Source organism: Euprymna scolopes, chromosome 21 (genome assembly GCF_053919585.1).
Source record: "Euprymna scolopes isolate OS-2025 chromosome 21, ASM5391958v1, whole genome shotgun sequence".
NCBI classification, from domain to species: Eukaryota; Metazoa; Mollusca; class Cephalopoda; order Sepiida; family Sepiolidae; genus Euprymna; species Euprymna scolopes.
Genome location: NC_136502.1, coordinates 25459505 through 25485171, shown reverse-complemented (window position 1 = coordinate 25485171; position 25667 = coordinate 25459505). Strand labels below are relative to the sequence as shown.

The window sequence follows — 25667 nt, the reverse complement described above, 5'->3', positions numbered from 1 at the left end:
TTTATAAAAAAAAATTAAAATATCAAAGATTTATTAAGAAATATTGATAGGACATACTTTTTGAAGAATAATTTCCTAGAATTTTTTTTCATAATATCAACGAGAAATGATTACCAAGTATTAATGACTTTAAAATTCCATTTCAATATCTGAATATTTACTGCAACATATATTGGTAATACTTTATAAATTATCTTTCAAAAAATGTATAGTTTATCTTTATGATTAGAAGTATTAAATAGGTATATTTCTATGATTCTGAATTTTTTAGATGAGAGTTGATTATTTATATTGTTTGGATTCTTTGGTTTACTGTTCTCATCTGCAGTGTCATTTACACAACATTTCAGTTGATGTAATATCCAAGCTTCTTCAGGTGTATCTTGTCAAACTCGGGAATATTTCTGTTGAATTTGAAAATCTGGATGGAATTTCAAATGGAATCCTTTATTTACTTTAAAAAATGCAATTCCTAATTACTTAAGACCTCTACTTAGTCATGGTTGACAGAATGAGAGCATGCTACTCATGTGAAGTAAATAAAGGGTTCAGTTCGGAATTCCTTCCAAATTTCTGGGTTTGATAGAAACATTCCTGAGTTCAACAAGATACACCTGAAGAAGGTCAGAGGTAACATCAACCAAAACTTTATGAAAATGATACTCAAAATGAAAACAGTAGTCCGAGGAATCCAAATAATAGGTATATTTTTATTTCTTAATTTTTATCTAATGTATATTATTTCTGAAATAAATTAAAGGTATTTTTTGTTATTTTATATACAAGAAAATTTGTGTTTTATGAAACAGTAATCCTGATAAGAGTATATCATCTATCAAAATATCATTGAGGTACTGGGGGTAAGGGTCTTGGATTTCTATAAATATTTCCTGTTGATGGGAGACTTGTATCAGAAGAGTTACTGTCTTCTGTCATAGAGTCTTTGTTGTCATTGTTTTGTGAAATTGTTGGTGTATAGAATCCCCTGGCCACAATGGTTGTATCACTTGGATAGTTGACAGTCTGTCCCAATGGTCTCATCTCTGTCTCTTGTGATGGCTGCCCTCTTCGCTTTGATGGAGAATTGCAGTATTGGGATGTGTAGACTTCTAAAATGAACAAGAAACAATTTACCATAACATATTTTTTACTATATTAGGATGGACAATACCATAAATCATGCAATTTTTAACTTATTATACAAATCTAATATTTTAATACAAGCTTATGTTTCATATTCCACTGTTTAAATAACCAACAGATTAAATGTATTTTTGCTTTTAGTTAAATATATTATGCCTTAAACTTTTAAGTAAGATTATAGAATAGCTAGCATGGGTACCCGGCGTTGCCCGGATCGACAGTAAGTTCCGTTTTAAACACACGGGAAACGTTGATACCCCACAACAATTTCAAAAATAAAAGAGCGGATAAAAACATGTAAATGTAACCCCCCTCCCCCCCACAAAAAAAAAAGAAGTAGGTGACACTCTCTCCACCAAATATTTTGGCAGAAGGGATACAAAAAAAAGGAAACTTTTCTCCGGATATTGAGCACTTTTTCTTGCCCGTGCGCTGGAAAGACACCCCCACTAAAAATAAATAAATCGAAACAACTTTTGTTTCACTAAAAAAAAGCAGCGGTGCTCGAGCACCCACAAAAAAAGCCAAGTAGGAAGGCTCGAAGCTGAAACGCGAATGAAGTGAAAAGGTAATTTGGAAACTTATTTTTCCTACTGTTCTTAGAAGACTTATGATTTTATGACTCTGAAAAAATAACTTTAATAAACATTAACGCATGCAAAAGGCGCTCTTCTGACTGCCCTTTTTTTTTCGTAAATTTTGAGGGGAGGGTTGTTTTTAAAAGTGTGGCTTAAGTTTGAATTCGAAGCGGTCAAAGATTCTGTATAGTCGTTTCAAGAATAATAAAAGCAAACAAATGAAATCTTTTCAGCTTATTCGTAAGTGTTATTTTGTTTGAATAATTAAGAAAACAAAAAGCCAAACACTTTTCTGTCTACACGGAATTATTTTTTCAAGCTAGAAACTTATTGAGATTACCAAATTATTTTATTTGGTGAAGATTTTTTGTTTTGTTTCGAAGTTTCTAAGGGGAAATAATTCTAGACCCGTTTTTAAAAAGGTCGATGTCGGAAATAATAATTCCAAAGAAATTCAATTAAATATATTATCAATATAATTGTTATCAAAAGTTTATTTAAAGCAATTTTAAATAATATATTTAAAACAATTCTCTCGCTAGAAACATTAACAAACATACCAATATTTAGTAAAATCGATTTTTCTTTATGTAATATTCAAATGAAGTGACCTTTTAATTATATATTTTGAAAGAATCATACTATATACAGACATAAATAAAAGAGTATCGGACCTTTTGTATATCTTAATAAAATTGTGAACAAATAAACAAACAAAGCAACAGACAGGAATACGAATTTATATATATATAGATTAGATTAAATAGGGGTAAATTAGTAGTGATGATGTCAAAAATGTGAAAAAGATACCACTGGTAAAAATGTAAACGAAAGTTCTACATTACGTAGAAAAAAAAAAACTGTACAGGTCCGTTTTCAGTTTGTGTTGCTCCCAAAAATGTAAATTATGATTTTTGCGGATAAACTATGCTTGGTTGTGTATATAAAAAGTACCCCATTTTTAATAAAGGAAGAACTTTCACATAAAAATTTAATAAACAAAAGATACGGCAAAAATTGAATTACACTTGTAAATCATATCTAAAAAATAGCACGGTTTGTAAACTGCAGAAGTACTAAACAGATAAAAGCACCCACATTTTTGTACTTCTGTAATTATTTTTCTTTGAGTGACGCTGAGACATAAAGCGACACCCCCCTCCCCCCGAAAAAAAAACCCATAATTACGTCGAAACTCCCCCACACAAATATATATTATCAACTAAATCAATTACCTAGACAGGAAAACATAAGATCTTTCTCAAAAGAAAATCGAAGAAAAAAAAGTGAAAAAAAAAACGTGTAGGAATATATCTGATATAAAAAGCATTACTTTACCTTGTTTCTTTTTCAAAGTATTATGGAAACGATAATAAAATTCAGACAGTCAAGTGAATAATTGAAAAATGATTTTAGAATCGTCCGTAGGAAATAAATTTTAACCTTTTGGTAAACGTGCTCACACCTTACAATGAATCGACATTTATAGCCGAGACTTTAATAGAGGGCTAACGATTTAAAATATTTCGTCGAAAAATAAAATCATCCTTAGCCTAATTATTTTTTTTTTTATCAATATTTGTAACTTTTACATTTATAGAAAATAAATAATTAAAACAAATCATTTTATCACCATATATCTCGATTTGGTTAAAAACTATATCCGTTCATAACCGAAAGTGAAATATCAGTGAAAATTACTAAAAATGTGCCAGTTTAGCAAATAGTACAAAATAACTTGAATTGAAATAATTTAAATAAATTAACTTTAAATAATACTCTTAAATAGAACAATTACATCAATTACATTACTATAATCAGTAATTTTAATTGAGCGAATTATTTAAAAAGATTTTCTTTAATATAATATGCAAATTAGATTAGTTCTATTATGTATATTGCCTTCAATATAGTGTATATATATTGATCGTGATGCTATTTATTTATATAGAAAATCTTATAGTAAATAAAATTTATATAGATAACCGTTTTCAGCAGGAAGTTTTGTATATATTAATCAAATTGTGAACAAACAAACAAACAAACAAACAGGATTACGGATTTATATATATAATAGATAGATAATAGATAGATATGCTTACGTATTCTTTCATTTAACTCTCATATTAAACAACATGATATAAAAATCTTTGATAATTTATAGCTTTATCTATAACAAGGAAGATTAGTGCACAAGCATTGCCAAGGAAAAATGAAGAACCTTAGGAAATACCATTCTTCTCTTTGAACTTCATATAAGTATTTTTACATCATTTTTTTTTTTTTGAGTATTTTTACGTATTAATCATAGTTTTTTTTAATTATCAAATTTATAAATAATAATGAACATTCAAATGTTCATATCAGTTCATAAGTAAGAAAGAGCATCCTTGCAGTAACAGACTTATGTAGAAGCAACATCTTTTGTATGGTTATAATAAAAAAAAATGTTGAATGTATGATAACATTGTATGGGAAGGTACTGTTTTATAGGAATAAAAGTATTTTTAAATAAGTTATTTTTATGGCTGTTATTTGTAGAAAGATCTGCATTTAATTAGAAGAGTAAGAAAATATTGTGTGTAGACATCACTTCTGGATTAAAATATAAATTAAATTTAAAATAGAATGAAAAAAAAAAAGAAATTTATTAATAAAAAGCAACATTGAAAAATTAAGAATGGACATCTTTGAATTATATGTTTCTGTGATAACTAACCTACTTTCTTGTGTGACACGATGACTACGTTATGCTTCTATGATAACTTATTCGTAATAACTGTTTTTTGATAGCTCAAAGCTACAAACTACTGTTACTATCCTTCTTTTCTCAGTAAGTAGACCGAGAGCTGAAACTGTCATAATCCATATTCAGTAATGAAAAATAGAGTGCACTGCTTTATAGTTGAGCTTTTAACAAAGAATTGTAGTAAACGTTTTGATGTATGTATATATATATATGCATATATATATTCAGAATGTGAGATATTATATATAATTATTTCCACAGCCCAAAGAACGCCGCAGTCCACAAGAGCCATGCCAGTCAACGAACCGGAAGTCTAAGACTCGAGTTTCGCCCTCATTTGGACTCATCAGTCAGACATATCCACACACACACACACACACACACACACACACACACACACACACACACACACACACACATATATATATATATATATATATACACACACACAGGGGTGCAGAAAGTTCTTGGGTTTATTTTAAATGTATGGTTTTTTTTTTTTTTTTTTTTTTTTTTTTTTTTTTTTACAAAGGCATCACCACATTATCAAGGCCCAGAGGCCACTCAAGGATAAGGGTTAAAGAGTGTACAGTAGAAGTTGGTCAATATAGTAATCATTAGTAATGAAAATTTGGTAAATTTAATAACTTATATGGAACGGCTCATCAAGAACTTATTTACTTTAGACTTGAACAAAACCATATTGTAGTCAGCCGGAAAGCAGGAAAACGGAAGACAATTCCACAGGCGTGCAGTTCTAAGAAAGAAGCTTTGTTCATGGAATCTACGTTTAGGTTTAGGCACAGATAAAGAGTGGGGGAAATTATTGATAGTGTTTACAGCTAGACGAGTGTTTCTTGTGAAAGTTTGGCGAGGGGGGACCATAGATTGAAGCTCAGTTGAACACTTTCCATGAAAATAACGATACATCAGAGACAAACTCGCAACATCTCTTCTGTGAGATAGAGGTTGCAAGGAGGAGAAAAGGACATCTCCTACGAGGCTACGAAGTCTATTTTGAACTCTATCAAGGCAGGACAAGTTCTTTCTAGCAGCTCCTGCCCAGATGTGGCAACAGTATTCCATCCTTGGACGTACCTGGCTCTTATATAGATAGAGAATAGCATCAGCAGTGAGATATCTACTGGATCGAAAGAAAGATCCCACCATTTTTCCAGCGGCCTTGGCAACAGATTTGATATACATGTTCCATTTAAGATCAGGAGTAATGGTCAAGCCCAGAAGCTTGTCAAAACTTGAGGCCTCCTGAAGACGAGAGCCATTCATTTCAATTGATGACAAATGTGGATTAGAATGTTGATGATGTAAAGATAAAAGCTTGGTTTTAGATGCATTAAAAGTAACCAGCCACTCCTTTCCCCATTGTACTACGTGCTCAAGATCAGAGGAGAGAGAATTGGAGAGAACTTGCTCGTTTACTGTCTTAGATGTGGTACCATAAATGGTAGTGTCGTCAGCATAAATGTCTACAAATGATGTAAGGATATGATTTGGAAGATCATTAATGTAGATCAGGAAAAGAGTTGGGCCCAGGATGGATCCCTGAGGGACACCGGCATTAATACTGTGAGCTTCTGATTTTTGCCCCTCAACTACTACTCTTATGAACCTATCAGAAAGAAATGATTTAATAATTGAGAAGACTTTTCCAGCTATACCATAGCTAGCGATCTTATGAAGTAAACCTTTATGCCATACCCTATCAAAGGCTTTAGATATGTCAAGAGCAATTGCCCTAGAAAGATTGCCACCGTCGAGAGATTTGCTAATCCTATGCGATATAACTGTAAGGACATCTGCTGTAGATCTAGCAGAACGGAAACCATATTGAGTGTCACTAAGAAGGTTATTTTTGTTGAGATGGTTGATTACTTCTGTATTTAATACAGATTCTAGCAACTTACTCATGACGCACAGGAGACTTATTGGCCTGTACTGAGAGGGGGATGAGCGATCACCTGAATTCTTAAATACAGGGCATACTGATGAGATTTTCCAGGGAGATGGGAAACTATTCTCCTTAAGACAACGTTTAAACAGTTTTGTAAGTATGGGCGCTAGTTCAGGTTGAAGTTTTTTGAGTACTATAATTGGAATACCATCAGGGCCAGTTGCTTTACTGGAATCAAGGTTTTTGATTAGCTTGGCAACATCACGTACAGATATACGTATATCACATAGCGTGTTTTCTGATACAAGAGGAAATATTGGGGGTTGGCGGTCTTGGTCGCAAAGGGTAGAATTAGCTGCAAAGTTCTTGACAAAGAGTTTGGCTTTGTCTGATGCTGACGAGATTACCTCAGATCCATTGATAATAGTTGGGATGGAGCACACGCTTCTGTTCAGGATTCTGTTTGCTATTTGCCAAAACTGGTGGGAACCAAGCCGCTGCTCAGCTACTTTGGACTTAACAGATTGAGCATACAACTCTCTTGCGTTCCTTATTACTTTCTTACAATGGTTGCTGGCAGTCCTGAAAACGGCTTTAGTTTCCATACATCTATTACGTTTGAAGCAGTGGAAAAAGTGATTTCTGTGCGCAATGGCAGCAGCACATTCTGGAGAGAACCATGGCTGGCTGTTAGGTTTTTGCTGAAACTTTTTAGAGGGTATGAAATGGTCAATACCTACAATTAACCATTCAGTTAGGTCTAATACTATAGAGGACACATCCTTTTTAAACATGGAATGCAGAGGTAGATCAGATATAAATGTACGGAAGCTATCCCAGTCAGCCTTAGTGTATCGATATACTGTACGATGAAGAGGTACGTCTGGGGACTTATTACATTTCATTTTTATCTTAATTGATACAACAGAGTGGTCGGAAGATCCAAGAGGCGACAGAACAGAAACTGAACATAGTTCAGGGCAAGTTGTGAGAAAAAGGTCTAGTAGGCTCGCATACTGGCCGTCATTATCGGGCACACGGGTAGGTTCCTGAACAATCTGAGTGAGGTCATAGGCAATGGAGAAATCATGACAGAACCTCCCCTCATCATCGGTCTTGTTTGAGTGGGTCAACCATTCGACATTGTGAACATTGAAGTCTCCACATACGTGAATGTTAGCTGAAGGATAAGTAGAAAGGACTTGGTCAATTTTCTCAGATATGCTTTGAAAGATAGTAACTCCGCTGTTGTGGGGGCGATAGAGAGTAAATATAAATGCAGTAGTGTGAGCTAAAGCAACCCGGAAGCACATATAGGGTAAGTTAGGATCTTCCCTGGAGATGTCCCTCCCACATGGAAAGCTATCTTTAATATAGGCACATATTCCATGCCCATGGCGATCTTGGGGGTCAGATTTAGAAGTTAAGTTAGAGTATCCTGTAATTGCAAACTCATCAAGGGAAATAGCCTGTCCAATGCCAGTTTCACTTAAAAATAAAAGGTCTGGTTTAGTCTCCTGTAATTGGGTTTCAACCTCTGGAAGGTTAGAACGTAGACCCCTGATGTTGGAGAAGGAGACATGGTAGTAGGGGTCTACGTTGGAAGTTGGAGAACCGGGTTTAATCGTGTATTTTTTCTTGAAACTTGTCATGATGAAATTTTGGAATTTGTGGACTAGGTCGACAGATTTACTTAGAGCAGGACAGAGAGGGGAAACTAAGAGAGAAAAAGAAACGAAGAATTTTTTTTTTTTTTTTGTACCACATGATAAGGTAAAGCCGTAACAATTACCCACTAGTATGGCATCGAGAGGCCCCACCAGAAGCTACTGCATGGTCCAGATTCCATTCACCAAATGGCAATACAGCAGCCCCAGTACTTTGCACCTGCTGATAGGACAGCCTCCTTAGTGGTTAATCCAAGGTTCGGGTCCCTGACTATCAGGCGGATAACGTCAGCCCAGACAAAACGTTTACCTCCAGCACCCTTACTAGTGACATGGCTACAAGGATAGACATAGAAACAGAAAATTTCCACCAACTCTGCCAACTGTTCGCGCAAAAATACTGCCAACCTAGAAAACAGCTTTTTCTTCTCCCTTTGTCAGAAAAATCACTCATTTAAAAATGAATACTGAGGGACAAATAAGAAGAAGCGAGAGTAACAGGAGCTGCCGATAACGCATCCACAATGCGTTTTCTACTCTCCATTAAAAAAAAAAAAAAAAAAAAAAAAAAAAAAAAAAAATTAAAGCTAGCATTTAATACAACAGAAATACATAAATTAAATACTGAAATAAAATGTAGTTATTAATATTTGAATCTTAAAATAAAAAGTGCGAATTAGTAGAGAAAATCACTTATCACAACAACGCATTCCGTCTCCAAACTAGTGAAGAATTTAACTTTTAATAGCGTTCAGAAGATTTTTTTTTTAAATTAACCGTTAAGAGAAAGCGTGATTTTATTCTGAACTTTAACTAATCACGTTTTAAGCAACTTATGATATAAAACAAAATCGGATGGGGGGGGGTCTTCCGAAGTTAGTTGGTGACGTTATAAGTAATTGCGAGATAAGATGGGAGCCAGAAATTAGGGGTGGGGGACTGAAAATGATAATATAATAGATTGATTATACAATATTTAAGATCAACTTGGTAGATAAACATTTATGGACGAGAAAAAAAAAAAAAAAAAAATTAAAGCTAGCATTTAATACAACAGAAATACATAAATTAAATACTGAAATAAAATGTAGTTATTAATATTTGAATCTTAAAACAAAAACTGCGAATTAGTAGAGAAAATCACTTATCACAACAACGCATTCCGTCTCCAAACTAGTGAAGAATTTAACTTTTAATAGCGTTCAGAAGATTTTTTTTTTAAATTAACCGTTAAGAGAAAGCGTGATTTTATTCTGAACTTTAACTAATCACGTTTTAAGCAACTTATGATATAAAACAAAATCGGATGGGGGGGGGGTTTCTTCCGAAGTTAGTTGGTGACGTTATAAGTAATTGCGAGATAAGATGGGAGCCAGAAATTAGGGGTGAGGGACTGAAAATGATAATATAATGGATTGATTATACAATATTTAAGATCAACTTGGTAGATAAACATTTATGGACGAGAAAAAAAAAAAAAAAAAAAAAAATTAAAGCTAGCATTTAATACAACAGAAATACATAAATTAAATACTGAAATAAAATGTAGTTATTAATATTTGAATCTTAAAATAAAAAGTGCGAATTAGAAGAGAAAATCACTTATCACAACAACGCATTCCGTCTCCAAACTAGTGAAGAATTTAACTTTTAATAGCGTTCAGAAGATTTTTTTTTTAAATTAACCGTTAAGAGAAAGCGTGATTTTATTCTGAACTTTAACTAATCACGTTTTAAGCAACTTATGATATAAAACAAAATCGGATGGGGGGGGGGGTTCTTCCGAAGTTAGTTGGTGACGTTATAAGTAATTGCGAGATAAGATGGGAGCCAGAAATTAGGGGTGGGGGACTGAAAATGATAATATAATGGATTGATTATACAATATTTAAGATCAACTTGGTAGATAAACATTTATGGACGAGAAAAAAAAAAAAAAAAAAAAAATTAAAGCTAGCATTTAATACAACAGAAATACATAAATTAAATACTGAAATAAAATGTAGTTATTAATATTTGAATCTTAAAACAAAAACTGCGAATTAGTAGAGAAAATCACTTATCACAACAACGCATTCCGTCTCCAAACTAGTGAAGAATTTAACTTTTAATAGCGTTCAGAAGATTTTTTTTTTAAATTAACCGTTAAGAGAAAGCGTGATTTTATTCTGAACTTTAACTAATCACGTTTTAAGCAACTTATGATATAAAACAAAATCGGATGGGGGGGGGGGTCTTCCAAAGTTAGTTGGTGACGTTATAAGTAATTGCGAGATAAGATGGGAGCCAAAAATTAGGGGTGGGGGACTGAAAATGATAATATAATGGATTGATTATACAATATTTAAGATCAACTTGGTAGATAAACATTTATGGACGAGAAAAAAAAAAAAAAAATTAAAGCTAGCATTTAATACAACAGAAATACATAAATTAAATACTGAAATAAAATGTAGTTATTAATATTTGAATCTTAAAATAAAAAGTGCGAATTAGTAGAGAAAATCACTTATCACAACAACGCATTCCATCTCCAAACTAGTGAAGAATTTAACTTTTAATAGCGTTCAGAAGATTTTTTTTTTAAATTAACCGTTAAGAGAAAGCGTGATTTTATTCTGAACTTTAACTAATCACGTTTTAAGCAACTTATGATATAAAACAAAATCGGATGGGGGGGGGGTCTTCCAAAGTTAGTTGGTGACGTTATAAGTAATTGCGAGATAAGATGGGAGCCAGAAATTAGGGGTGGGGGACTGAAAATGATAATATAATGGATTGATTATACAATATTTAAGATCAACTTGGTAGATAAAAATTTATGGACGAGAAAAAAAAAAAAAAAAAAAAAAAAAAAAATTAAAGCTAGCATTTAATACAACAGAAATACATAAATTAAATACTGAAATAAAATGTAGTTATTAATATTTGAATCTTAAAATAAAAAGTGCGAATTAGAAGAGAAAATCACTTATCACAACAACGCATTCCGTCTCCAAACTAGTGAAGAATTTAACTTTTAATAGCGTTCAGAAGATTTTTTTTTTAAATTAACCGTTAAGAGAAAGCGTGATTTTATTCTGAACTTTAACTAATCACGTTTTAAGCAACTTATGATATAAAACAAAATCGGATGGGGGGGGGGGGGTTTCTTCCGAAGTTAGTTGGTGACGTTATAAGTAATTGCGAGATAAGATGGGAGCCAGAAATTAGGGGTGGGGGACTGAAAATGATAATATAATGGATTGATTATACAATATTTAAGATCAACTTGGTAGATAAACATTTATGGACGAGAAAAAAAAAAAAAAAAAAAATTAAAGCTAGCATTTAATACAACAGAAATACATAAATTAAATACTGAAATAAAATGTAGTTATTAATATTTGAATCTTAAAATAAAAAGTGCGAATTAGTAGAGAAAATCACTTATCACAACAACGCATTCCGTCTCCAAACTAGTGAAGAATTTAACTTTTAATAGCGTTCAGAAGATTTTTTTTTTAAATTAACCGTTAAGAGAAAGCGTGATTTTATTCTGAACTTTAACTAATCACGTTTTAAGCAACTTATGATATAAAACAAAATCGGATGGGGGGGGGGGTTTCTTCCGAAGTTAGTTGGTGACGTTATAAGTAATTGCGAGATAAGATGGGAGCCAGAAATTAGGGGTGGGGGACTGAAAATGATAATATAATGGATTGATTATACAATATTTAAGATCAACTTGGTAGATAAACATTTATGGACGAGAAAAAAAAAAAAAAAAAAAAAAAATTAAAGCTAGCATTTAATACAACAGAAATACATAAATTAAATACTGAAATAAAATGTAGTTATTAATATTTGAATCTTAAAACAAAAAGTGCGAATTAGTAGAGAAAATCACTTATCACAACAACGCATTCCGTCTCCAAACTAGTGAAGAATTTAACTTTTAATAGCGTTCAGAAGATTTTTTTTTTAAATTAACCGTTAAGAGAAAGCGTGATTTTATTCTGAACTTTAACTAATCACGTTTTAAGCAACTTATGATATAAAACAAAATCGGATGGGGGGGGGGGGTTCTTCCGAAGTTAGTTGGTGACGTTATAAGTAATTGCGAGATAAGATGGGAGCCAGAAATTAGGGGTGGGGGACTGAAAATGATAATATAATGGATTGATTATACAATATTTAAGATCAACTTGGTAGATAAAAATTTATGGACGAGAAAAAAAAAAACAAAAAAAAAAAAAAAAAAAATTAAAGCTAGCATTTAATACAACAGAAATACATAAATTAAATACTGAAATAAAATGTAGTTATTAATATTTGAATCTTAAAATAAAAAGTGCGAATTAGAAGAGAAAATCACTTATCACAACAACGCATTCCGTGTCCAAACTAGTGAAGAATTTAACTTTTAATAGCGTTCAGAAGATTTTTTTTTTAAATTAACCGTTAAGAGAAAGCGTGATTTTATTCTGAACTTTAACTAATCACGTTTTAAGCAACTTATGATATAAAACAAAATCGGATGGGGGGGGGTTGAATATATTCATGGTTGAATATATTGAATATAACTTAAACTGTCTTTGAATATGTCAAACATCTGGCTAAATTCTTTATTGCTTCGTTTTCTGTAGGTATATTTAAAAAACATAAATTGTGATGTCTAAAATTATCCAGTAAAAAGCTGTCATTCAGCTCCATCGCACGAGGAAAACTAACTCTGAGATTATTAAGGTCTTACAAGTTACCAAATCGACCGTGTAGCATGTTGTGAATAGATTTAATAAACTTTGGTACATCTGAAGATCATTCTCGGAATGGAAGAACTTGCACTCCTCAAAAAAAGAAAGTGGTTAAGGCTGTCTAAGAGAAGGTGAGGAGAAACCCAAAGAGATCCATAAGACAAATGGCTAAAGACATGAATATGAGCTACAGTTCAATAAGAACAATCCTAAAAAATGATTTTCGGTTGTCTCCCTACAAGGAAATGTGGCCTCCCTTTTTGTCTGATTTAAATCCCATGTGTGGTTATATTTGGAGGCAAAAGCTTGTTCTGTTGCTCACCCTAGTATGGATGCTCTGAAGCAATTGCTAAAGCATGAATAAACGATGTGCATCAGTCAAAAACTTCTGGCAGAGAATTGAGAAAGTTATCTAAGAGGGGACCATATTGAAAATTAATTGTTGAAATTTATTTTCAGTCTTGGAAATTATCATTGTAATACAATTTTTTTTTATGAAACTGTATTTATTTTTTATTAACAAATCGTTTATAAATTGGTCCAAGGACTTTCTGCTCACCCTATATATATATATATATATATATATATATATATTATCAGAACATCATGGAAAAAAAGATTGTAGATATTTGTGTAACAAATCATTTTTATTAGTTGTATGATTGTTCATATGTGTAGTAATTAATATGAAGAAGTAACATTATTAATATTTGATCATATTTCTTTTACAATGTAAAATCTTATTACTGGGGTGAAGTAGTCTATCCTATTTTATGCTTAAATTATTAAGCAAGGTAAGAATGACTAAGCAGATAAAATATGAAAGTTGCTTAATTCAAACAAAACTAAAAATAAACTATGAAAGTATGTATCATATTTGTTTATTTTTTTAATTAAATCACCATTTCATCTTTTCAATGTACAATGCTAGGATAAGTTATGATTAATCACGGAATAAAGGAATGTCGGATGGAATGTCATATACATGGACCGTTGATAGTGTGCACTGCAAAATATTCCAAAATTCATGATTTCACAGAACATTTTTCAAAATTATTTCTTTGTGGATTGCCTCAGTCGAGAAGATTTCTCCTCTCTTGACCATAAACAAATGACATACACATACTATGAAAACAGATTACAAATGTTTATTAACGCAAATAGGTCACAGTTGTTTTTTTTTTTACATCAACAATGTTTACATGATTAAACTATAGTATAACATGCTTATCAAATATTTAAATTGGAGTTAACTTTTTCAGTGAGTTATACAAATATTTTATTTTAAAAAAATTAACTAAAATATAGGAATATCAGATTGGATGTCAAATACACAAATCCAGGGCACATTATGACTAATCAAAGAAAATAGGAATATCAGATTGGACGCCAAATACATAGTTGTAGTGAGCACTGTAAAATATTCCACTATTAGAAAATTTTTTGAAATTATTTTATAACTTTTCATACAAACTTTTTGTGAATTGCCTCAGTCGAGAAGGATTTCTTCTTCTCTAATCAAGAACAGAACAGATGACATATAGTATCAGGACAGATTACATATGTATGTCAGTGTTTTCTTAAATATACTTGTCTTACAAAAATCAAAGAATTATGTTTTATTTTGAACCAATACTTTAATTTGTATGTGTTTTTATTTAAATTATTTTTATATTAATCCTATGTGATCCAATAAAACGTGCTCCTCTAGGAAATAAAGGAATAACACTAGTATATTAACTCATTTAAAAATTCTTTTCTTCAGATTTAAGACTCAATAGTGAACTGGTTTTAACTGACAGCACTTTCCATGCCCGCCACTGTCTGTTTTTAACTCTGCCCTCAATTTAAACATTTTATCATAATTTGTATAAGTATAAAAATGAAAATTAATTCCGTCATTTCAAATAATTAATTATTATTCAAGTCAGGAAAATAAAATAAACTTAATATAGATTTATAAAAAAGAATATAAATTTTTTTTCTTTTCTTTTTTGTTTTGTAATTTAGAAAAATGAGAAATGGGGATACTCTTTGTTTTTTTGTTTTTTCTTGGCAAATATAATGGTGATTATCATCATCCTAAAATTAGTTTTAAAACAAACATATTTAATTATCTTTTTAAAAGAAATTATTCTAATCTAAAAGTATTTATAGTTTTGTGTAAACTTAATCAGAAGTTGTGATTTGAATTTCAAAATATTCAAACTACGAAAGTTATTTTGAAATTAAATATTTTTCATTAAATTGCTTTAATGGATATTATTATTGATAATATTAATTTCAACAGAAGTATTGCAGATAATTTGATTCACCTATTTTCTTATAAGAAAATAGGTGAATCAAATTACAAATGAATTGTACAAAATATTAATTTATTGGAAACTAATTATAAAATAAACACATGGAAATGAAGTATAACCTTGATTGTGTTTTGAAAGTTTTCCAATCATATATATATATATATATATATATATATATATATATATATATATATACAGCATATTTGAAAATATTTTGTTCCAACTTTGAATTAAATTGTTGTCATATGAATATAGTTTGACTAAATGTAAAAAGTTTTCATATTTATTCATTTAGATTATATTAAATAGAGAACAATAAGTCTTTCCAAGCTTTAAAATGAATAAATGAATCATTAATAGTAAGACAAAAATCATATTTACTGTTTTTTCCTTTAGAAATGTATTGAAAAATTAAGAAAAATGAACAGTGTGTGAAATACCTGCAATTTCTTCATTTTGACTTGAGTTTGGATTCATTCTGCTTTTTTCGCTGTTAAAATGAGGAAGTTTTGGTGATCGATGATTACTATATTCTGCTGACATTCCATGTTGGAGTTTACCTTTTGGAGTGCTAGGTAACATTATCTCATTTTGAACACCTCTCTGAAATGCAAATATGTATATATATGTGTGTGTGTGTATACATATATATATATGATGAAAATAATGGAAATAGTATTCTGACAAAATAGAGAAATAAAAAGGAAGAAATCGTATCATGTGTTCATCAACGTTTCGTCTTTATTTCAAGAAGGCTCGAAATAAAGACGAAACGTTGATGAACACATAATACGGTTTGTTCCTTTTTATTTCTCTACATATACATATATATATATATATATATATATATATATATATATTCAATATTAATAATAAAATGTAAGACAAAAAACACTCAATTTATAGCGGTCATCTGCAGGAAATGGCATGCACAGAGGCAGCACCCACTTATAATAATGCAGAAACATTCCCCTCTTCCATATTCCTAGTGACAGCAATACTATCCTAACACTAATATTTGGCTTTTAAGAAGTAAAATCCTTGCAATACTCACTAAATCCATGTATTTCAGACTTAGAATTTGTATAAGCCAATTTTCAATGTTAGGAAATTCACAAAATACCAAAGGGACTTATCTGTATCAGTTGTGAATTATAAATATTGGACCTAACCTTATAACATTGAAGCTATCATCAGCTGTTTGTCATGTAATTATTTTTGAGATTTAAAAAAATATATATATATAAGTAAAGTGGCCAATCATAGTTGAAGGTGACCCAAAGGCTCTCTTTTGTAGGGAAGGGTGTCACTCTTTCCCCTGCATTGCTCCACTTACCTTTGAAGGATTGAATTTTGGTTGCCCAGTTCATTAGTAAACACGCTAACCATTATATTAAATGGGGCAGATTTATCAATTTTGGATCATAAGCATGTATAATTTGCATAAAACGCCCATTTTGTAGAAAAATAATTTAAAAAACAAAAAAGCATTGTCTTTTCAAATTAAAGTGAAATAAAAAAAATTTAAAGGAAAACAACTTTAGAAAAATTTTCATTTGACAAATATTACAGAAATTAATATCTCTGGCTGATGATATACCAATTAAAAAATTAAAAAATTTATAATTAATTACTTCATTAAATCCAAAAGAATCATAAGTCCCATATGAAAAAGTAAAAATGCTTTTTCTTATTGTTACATATTAAATATTATATAGATAAAAGTAAAAAATTACAAACCTGAGATTCGACATTTGTAGATGTATGGGGTTGTGGCAATGAAGCTGATCTTTGCTGCTGACTGGGAAGTTTTTCTGCAGGATAGGATTCTCTACTGGTTTGATTGATATGTGCACTTCTTATTTCATCTGGTTGGTTTTTATTTACATTGACAGCAGTTGGCCAAGATATTCCCTGCTTTGAAGGACACATCAAATGTCTCTGATCACTCATATATCTGCCACTTGGACCAACAACACCCACATTGGCTGGTGCCATTGCATGGGCATATGTGACATTTCTCTGATCATTACAGCGAATGATGCATACCGAGATTGAAGCAGTGATGATGACTGCTACGGTCACTGCTACAACTGTAATAATAATGACTGATGTAAGATCAACTTTATCTTCAGTGATCGTATGAACGGCACTTAGCATTTCTGATGTCTTGTTGCTTACAGTCACAGTGAAAAACATACTAGTTGTTGCTGATAGAACTGGGCTACCACTATCCTTGACAATAAACACTAGCTCATAGGAACCAGCATCTTGTTGCGCAAGTGCCCGATTGAAAGTCAACAAACCAGTGTACTGGTTGATGGTGAACATCTGCTTGTCATTGCCTCTGATTATTTCATATTTTAGAAATGCATTCTCTTGACTATCTCCATCAGCTGCCTTTACACAAGTGATGTTCTTTGAATGATGCCGGTAATATACAACATCCATGTTATAAGGATTGACACTGGGAAATGTAAAATACGGAGCATTATCATTTTTATCAGTCACTTCAACAATGACGTTGACTGTATTATTGAGAGATGGGATTCCATTATCTTTCACAAATACTTGAAACTTGTAGATGTTTTGAAACTCGTGATCCAGTGACATAATTGCTGAAATCATGCCATCATCTTTAATTTTGAAAGGTAAAAACTGTTTGTTATTTGTGAGCAGAGAATAGGTGAGTTTTCCTCCAACTCCCAGGTCTGGGTCTGTTGCATTGATGAAGCCAACAGAAAATCTCGACTTCTCATTCTCTTCAATCAAGAACTTAAATGTCTCCATAGAGAACTGTGGCCTTACATCATTCACATCGGTGACTTTGATGGAGAACTTACTCTTACTTTGCAGTGGAGGAGATCCTTTATCTTGACAGCTGATGATAATTTCATGCTTTGCCTCTCTTTCTCTATCCAATGCTTTTTTCACAATTACTTGGTATTTCTTAGTGTCGAGACTTTGTAGTTTAAATTTATCATAATGCAGATTGCAACTCACTTCTCCATTTTGTCCAACATCATGATCAGTCACTTTTACATATGCAATGGAACTTCCCACCTCAATGTCTTCCGAAACTGACGTTGAATCTTTTCCTGATGCTGCCAGGAACTTTAGGTGTATTTTGGGAGGATTATTTTGCTGGTTAATTACGTTTACTAAAACCATTGCAAGAGAATTTAATGGTGGATTTCCTCCATCTTGAGCTTCGACATATAAAGTATGTGTTACTATATTACTTAATGTGAATTTTTTTTCAAGAAAAATTTGTCCAGTTTGTTGATTTAATTTAAAATGACTTTTTGCGACATCAGATGTTTTTGTATTAAAATGATAAGTGACTCTTCCATTTTTACCAGAATCCAAATCTGTGGCAGATAAAGTTGCAATAGAAGAAGTTTCACTTGGTTTGTTTTTGATAGAAACATTGTATATATTTTGAGAAAAAATAGGAGTATTATCATTGATATCTGAAACTGAAATGCGAACAAGTAAAATACTGTGTTTTGATGGTGTTCCACCATCTTTTGCTATTACTTCAATAGTGTAAGAATTTTTCTCCTCTCTATCAAGCATTTTTTCAAGTTTTATACCTAGTTTAGATGTACCATCAACCTTTTTAGAAATATCTAATGTAAAAGGCTCATTCATTTTCTTTTTTACCTCATAGGAAATTTGGGAATTAATTTCTCCAACATCTTTGTCGATTGCATTTGGTATTAATTTTTTCATTCCTTTGCCATCCCCTTCTTCAAATTCTATGGTCACTTGTTTATCAGGAAATTCAGGTGCATGATCATTAACATCTTGAATTTTTACTTTTACTTCTAAAATCTTCATAATTCTTTTAGATTTTTGAACAGCAACATCAACCATCACAAAACATTCCTTATTGAATGTACACAATGACTCAGCATCCAATGTTTGTGCTGTATAAAGTTTTCCTGTATTTTTAGAAATCCGAAATAATGGAGAGCTGCTTGTTCCATCCTGTTCCATAAGACTGAATGCAATGAGATTTTGATCTTGTATGGCCACATCATCCATCACATTAGAATCAGCAGCAATGTCTCCAAGGTAAGTGCCAGGACTTTTACCTTCTTCAACTTTGAATGTCAGGTCAACACTTTTACAAAGATTTAGAAGGGACAGAAGAATGCTTATTTGCATCAACATTTTTCTGCTTGTAGGCATGTATTCTTTCTTTATATTATAATAGGGATGTGAAATTATCTGCAATATAAAAGAATATTTTATTTAATCAGAGAACTATAATCAACTGACAATTATTTCATTAAAGTATTCTCATATGTTTTCCTAGTTAGAATTCGTTTTCTCATAAAACATTATAAAATTTCAATAATTTGTTAATATTTCATCTACGTTTTTGTATTTATAAAATTTATTGAAAATGATTATGAGTTATTTTTACAAGTATGAATAACTTTGATATATAAATATTCAGAATTCCTTTTCATACATATTTTAATTAAATGTTTATAATTTTTATTTTTAACAAAGAAATTCTATTTGTATATTCCTGAAACAGAAAACTCATGCAAGCAGCCATGTTTATTGTTTGCTTGTTTAGACATATCACTTTTCTTTTATTTTAATTAAGTCATATCTGTTTCATTGTTTGAGAAAAATATTTTTTCAAAGCTAATATATTTGTTAAGAAAAACTTTTTTTGACAAATTCTAGCTTTTTATTATCTATTGTCTATTTCATGAAAAATGACTAAAACAAAGATATGTTTGTGGAAATAAAATGAGGACAAAGAAATTTTTTTTCTTTTTACAAACAAAGTAATATATTTTTTTTATTTTCAGTTTTCATAAGCTAAAAAATTACCTTTAATATTCCACAAAAGAGCAATCTAATTGCAAATATTCGTTTTTATTTCATAAAACCTGGATGGATTAACATGATAATATCTATGTACGCTTATTGATGACATGAAATTAGGAAGATATAAAATAAAAAATAAGCAAATTTACTTACCTTTTTATTTAGATGTTGAAACATATGAAAATTACATTCGTTTTTGTGATCTATATTGGTATTCCATGTAATTTTCTTTTGAATTTTTGCTGTCTTTGTATGACATAATAAAGAAGATGGTCCTAAAGTGTATGCTGTTTGTGTAATGGCTGCCACAATAGATGGGAACTGCTATGCTTCATGTATGCAAGTTTAGATTGTCATTCCAGTTTTGAGTTTAAATGCAAATTTTAATATTTTATATTTTTAAAGACTTTCATATGACTATATTATTATTTTTATATCCCATTTCATTAATATAAAAATAAATAAAAAATATATGTTTTTAAATTAACTCCCAAAATTCAATTTATTCACCCCATTTTTTGTTATTGCTTTGTTTTTGTTTTTTTGTTTTTTATTCATTGTGTGATTTGCTTTCTTCTTTCTATCTTGTTTTCAAATAAATCAAATCATAGGAGTTTTTCAATTCAGTTCATAGAATTATAACATTACTAGAAGGTTTCCATTTTTAGTTCAGAAGGTTTTTACTTTTAAAAATACTTAATGCAGATGTATATAGTATTATTTAATATGTATTACTCCTTTGTTCTGTACGGAATTTCTTATTTGGTATATTTATTTTTTGAGCTCTATTGTCAAGTTATTTCCATTAAAAAGTTTAGAAAACAATAAAATTTCAATGCTTAATATTATTTTCTAAATATATATTACATATTTTTTTATTACGAGTAACTTAAAAAAGAAATGACACTTTTGCAATTATAATTTTATTATTTATGTGCAACTCTTTGTATCTTTTTTTATTATTTTTATAGGAATTAATGATTTTTAAACATATATAAAAATATCAACTAAATGTTCCTTGTATTTACAGCAATGTTTTGTTTATTTGGAAAGTTTCTTATTTTAAATATTAAAATAGTAAAGTATTTTTTTTTTTTTTGAAAATAATATATTGATAAATCGAGAAATTACTTTCAATCTCGGTTTTCATCTTTTTACAAATTTTCTTCTGCGTATTTGTTTAATTTGCATCCTGATACCATATATAACAGATTTCTGTACATTTTGCATCTTTTTCTCATTTGAATATTACTTGTAAATTATATCAATATTCATTTTAAATACCATCCTTTCAGTTTAACAATGACTTGAATATCTTCCCTAAATTCTCCTTTTATCTCAATTCCTTTGAATTCTAACTTGAATTTTTACATGTTGGTGAACATTTATTTTATATCTCTCCATTTGTGTTCATGTCTTCACTGCCCTCTCATCTGATCCTATATTATCTAACACATAAGCCTACAGTCAATCACTATGAATTTTCCTTCTTTTTTTTTAAGAAATAACAGATTTTAATGCCAAATTGATAGTGAAAATATTGCTGACTAAGTGTATTATTAAATAAACATAATGTTTTACTATTTATTAATTGGGATAATTTTTAACTAATTTTTTTATGAATATAACTTTATTTCATGAACAAAAATACAAGATCTTTAATGTTTTAATTTTTTATATAAAGATATATATATATATAAATTTTTAATATTTTGATTTTATCTTATTTTATTTATTGATATTAACTTAGAATTTGCTTGAAACTAACTTTGCTTTATCAATGACTAGCTGTACTTACCTGGCATTGCTTGAAAGTTAATGATGTTTTTAAAGTAATTTAAAGCCGAAGTAGAATTTCAATAAGTAACATGTTTTCTAAGAAACTGAAATGCATTTTAGTAGAGTTAATTTTATCAGTCAAGTAATTATTTTTTAATAATTGTTTTTAATAAGATTTTTATTTCATTAAATAATTAAAATGGTTGGCTTGTATAAAAGTTCCATAGTTATTCCATAGTTGTTGTTGTCACAAGCACTTTCGATTCGTCCACGAATCATCATCAGGTGTTGAAATAAAAGTGCGAAGGAGCGAAAATAGATACCTGATGCCTTCTGACAGTAATTCTAAAATTATATTTATTATCTACTACAAGAAGTTTAGAACACAAAACCTTGTGGTTAGAAAAAACTCCTCACCGGCTATAAAAACGTTGGAACAAACCAATGTAGTGTATAAATTCAAATGCTCTGTAGGAGAATGTAACTTCGAAAATAATCCATACATTGGCCATACAGCAACAACGTTGTCCCGGCAAATAACATTGCATCTAAATAATACTTTTAATAATGAACATTTGATAAAAGAACATAACTTTCCCCCCTCCAATCTTAGAAAGGTCCTCGTTGACAACATAAAAATTATACAACATGAAAATAATATTAAAAAATTAAAAATTCTTGTAGTGTCATATATTAGGGCCCTTCAACCTACTATAAATGATATCGCATTCGAGAAAAGCCGTAACGTTTTAAAATGCCTTGCGTAGTTCATATTGGACGGACTTTGTAAACTGTCCACAAACTTGCTGATTTTAATACTCAAATTTTTAATCGACTTTTCATCGACTCTATATATTTTAACTTATCGCCGTTTACTGTATATTTTAGTTTTCACTTTTAATTCTCATTTTCGCTTCTCTTGCACTTCAACACCTGATGATGATTCGTGGACCAATCAAAAACAACTATGGAACTTTTACTAATATTTTTTATTTTGATACAATAAAGATTATACAGAAAATCGAAAAATCAAAAAAAAGAATCATAAAGCAAAGTGTCTCCGTTGCATTTAATAATATTTGCTTGAATGAAAAAATGCTGCCTAAATATACCAATTTCAAATATATATATATATATATATAATATTTTCTAAGAAAAATGAAACATTAAATATGAAAGAGTGTGTTCTGTTTGATGAGATGTATCACTACTAATAATTACAGTGTTCATCCTTGCCCTAAAGAAATAAAATGAAAGTATGTCGTTCTGTCTTTGATAGTTGAAGAATGCAGTGCAATCTTTTGGATCTGTTTTCATTCAAAGATGGAGCTTGGAAAACGAATATTATCTGCATTGTTACACACAGCCTGTTTCTATGGAAACAATAGTAACTTGTGGAACTTGCTGCTCACTAGCAAGACAACAAAGATTTGTACATTAAGAAATGTATGCATGTTATAACTAATAATAATAATAATACAATAAGTATATTTCAGACATAAGAATAAGTACTACTTTTTCTGTATGCTTGGAAATTGAGGATTTGTTTTTTTGAAAAAAAAATCTTGTTAAATTTTGAAAAGTTGATGAGTTGTTATTTGTTATGAAAGTAATGAATGCGCTCAATAGGTAATTCCACACTGACCATGACGAAGGTGTAAATAGATTTTCAAAGTAAAATAATGTTAACTACTATTATGATATGCAATTAATTTAAAGGGATAATTTTTAATATGTTTTGTAGAATAAACATATGTAACTGGTTATGTTAAACCTCTCATAGGTAGACAAATGTGGAATTTGTGTTTTTTATTAAGAATATCAGCAGCCGAAGATATGAAGATGATTAGTGAAAACTGACTTCATATTAAACTGTTCCAAACATGAATAAGTGTTGAACTAAACAGAAGCGAACTACATTTTTGCAGTGAAGAAGAAAAATACATGGTTCAATGGAAGAAAAAAATTGGTGAGTTAGAATCAAATATTTATTTCTTAGATTAATTGTTATCGGTGACAAACTTTTAAAAAATCCGACAAGATAACTTTATATATTAGACTATTTGGAAGATTATCAGCCAAAATTTACTTTTAGTTTCCTGTAAAAAATCTGTTAGAACTTTAATGGAATATTGACTAGTAATTTTTAACCAATAAGTGTTTAATATTATTTAGTAGTAGTTAGTAGTAGACATATCTTTTAAGCATCAGTTAATATAGATTACTAACAAACTGAAATATCTGGGTGTGTTAATTGAGACAAATGTTACAACTATAATTTAATAAGCTATATCCTCTTCATTTCTTTAAATAGGTTCACTAAAGTATTAAATGTTTTTTTTTTCTAAATAATTTTATTTAAAAAAATTGTGATTATTTCCTATAAAGAAAAGAAACCTTCTTTACACTTTTCTTGTTCTTTCTCGCACACTTTTTCATCCCTACTGAACTATACTATCTCAGATGAAGTGTGAAAAAGAAAAATGTGGGATCTTAGGAGTTGATACATATACTTTTTCCTTTTATTAGATTATAAAAAAATTGACCACATAATGAGAATTAAATATTTCTATGTTTTTATCTTACAAGTATATCAAGTAGACAAAATCAAAAGATATTATAATATCAGTTACAAAATCATTACTCTTCTCAGATACTATTTTATAAAAATAAAATGTTTTATAAGGTCTGTGCAAAAGTTTGTTGCTGTGAATCTAATATCTAGGATTTTGCAAAAATAATGGAGACTTGTATACAAATATATTTGTATGCATTATGTATTTAACAAAATATTTATTTTTTTATTATTCTTCTGTTTTTTTTTAATTTTCTTTTTAATAAATTAGTAATAACTCATTTATCCCATTGTAATTCCTTACGGTTTTATAAATATTTGTGATGTATTAACACTAAGTTTCCTAATGCTTGAACTCCTATTGATCAAAGCAGTTGTTTTATATATATTATGTTATAAATATAAGCTAAAATAGTATCAATGAAGAAAATAGAAAATTTTTAAAATATAATTGTGCATATTCTTACAGAGTTTCAACTATATTTGACAATACAACTAGAATTATCTCCCTTATGTTAGTTTAAATAGATGTAAATTTTCTTCTTTTGAAAAATATGTTAGGATTTAATGAAATGATTACTACTTCAAGGCAAAATAAGAAACCAACTATTTTTTCCAATTATTTTTACTGTCATTCTAATAAATGTGAGTATAATATGCAAGTGCTTTATCTAATAGTGTCAATAGCGTTTGTGCGTGAAGAGAGCAGTGTAAGCATAGAATAATCTTGTTTGTCTTGTGAAACCGAACCATTCCATCAGTAAGCTGTTAATGTTTTTTTTTTCAAGTGTAACACAGTAATGCTAATTCATTTCTCTCTGATTACTTTGCATAAATATTCCCAATCAGTAAGGATTTAATGTGACAATGCACTACAGGAAGAAAAAAATAGGTTTAAAAAAAAATAAGTTATGAGTTTATAAAAAATATCAAATTAAAATATTTTAATATGTCAAAAATTTGACTGGATTTTAGCAATAACCAAATTCCAGTTATTATTAGTTAAGGGAAAGATATGAAAATTAAATTAAATAATTTTTTCGTATAGATTAAAGAAAATGAAAGTTAGTAGTGTTAAAAAATATTTGCTCAACATTTGATAAGCATTACAACAATGGAAAAAAATTATTGATGATGCTAGTTGTAAAGGGGGGTTCAGTAGGAAGGTAATAGAGGTTAAAAGTTGGATCAAGAGAGACATTTTTAAAAGATAATGTCCTACCAAACAAAAACATCATGAGTTACAAAGTACTAACAACTAACACATCACAGCATGATATTTATTCTCGATCTTACTTTCTCTTGCAATTATTAGCATGATACATAATTATTTTTTATATATACTTTTGCTTCACAGACTTTAGTGGAAGA

At 29.8% G+C, this 25667-nt stretch overlaps 1 protein-coding gene across 1 annotated transcript; it reads right to left on the bottom strand.

Annotated features, from left to right (window-relative positions):
• Window positions 1–714: 714 nt before the first annotated feature.
• Window positions 715–20252, bottom strand: LOC145242891 (protocadherin beta-2-like). Its single transcript, XM_080105999.1, has 4 exons — window positions 20096–20252; window positions 16829–19324; window positions 15529–15691; window positions 715–1109 (listed from the first exon to the last, which is right to left on the bottom strand). Exons 1-4 carry the CDS (start codon window positions 20117–20119, stop codon window positions 844–846), a joined length of 2949 nt encoding a protein of 982 aa, XP_079962125.1. The 5' UTR covers window positions 20120–20252; the 3' UTR covers window positions 715–843.
• Between the last annotated feature and the right edge of the window lie 5415 nt (window positions 20253–25667).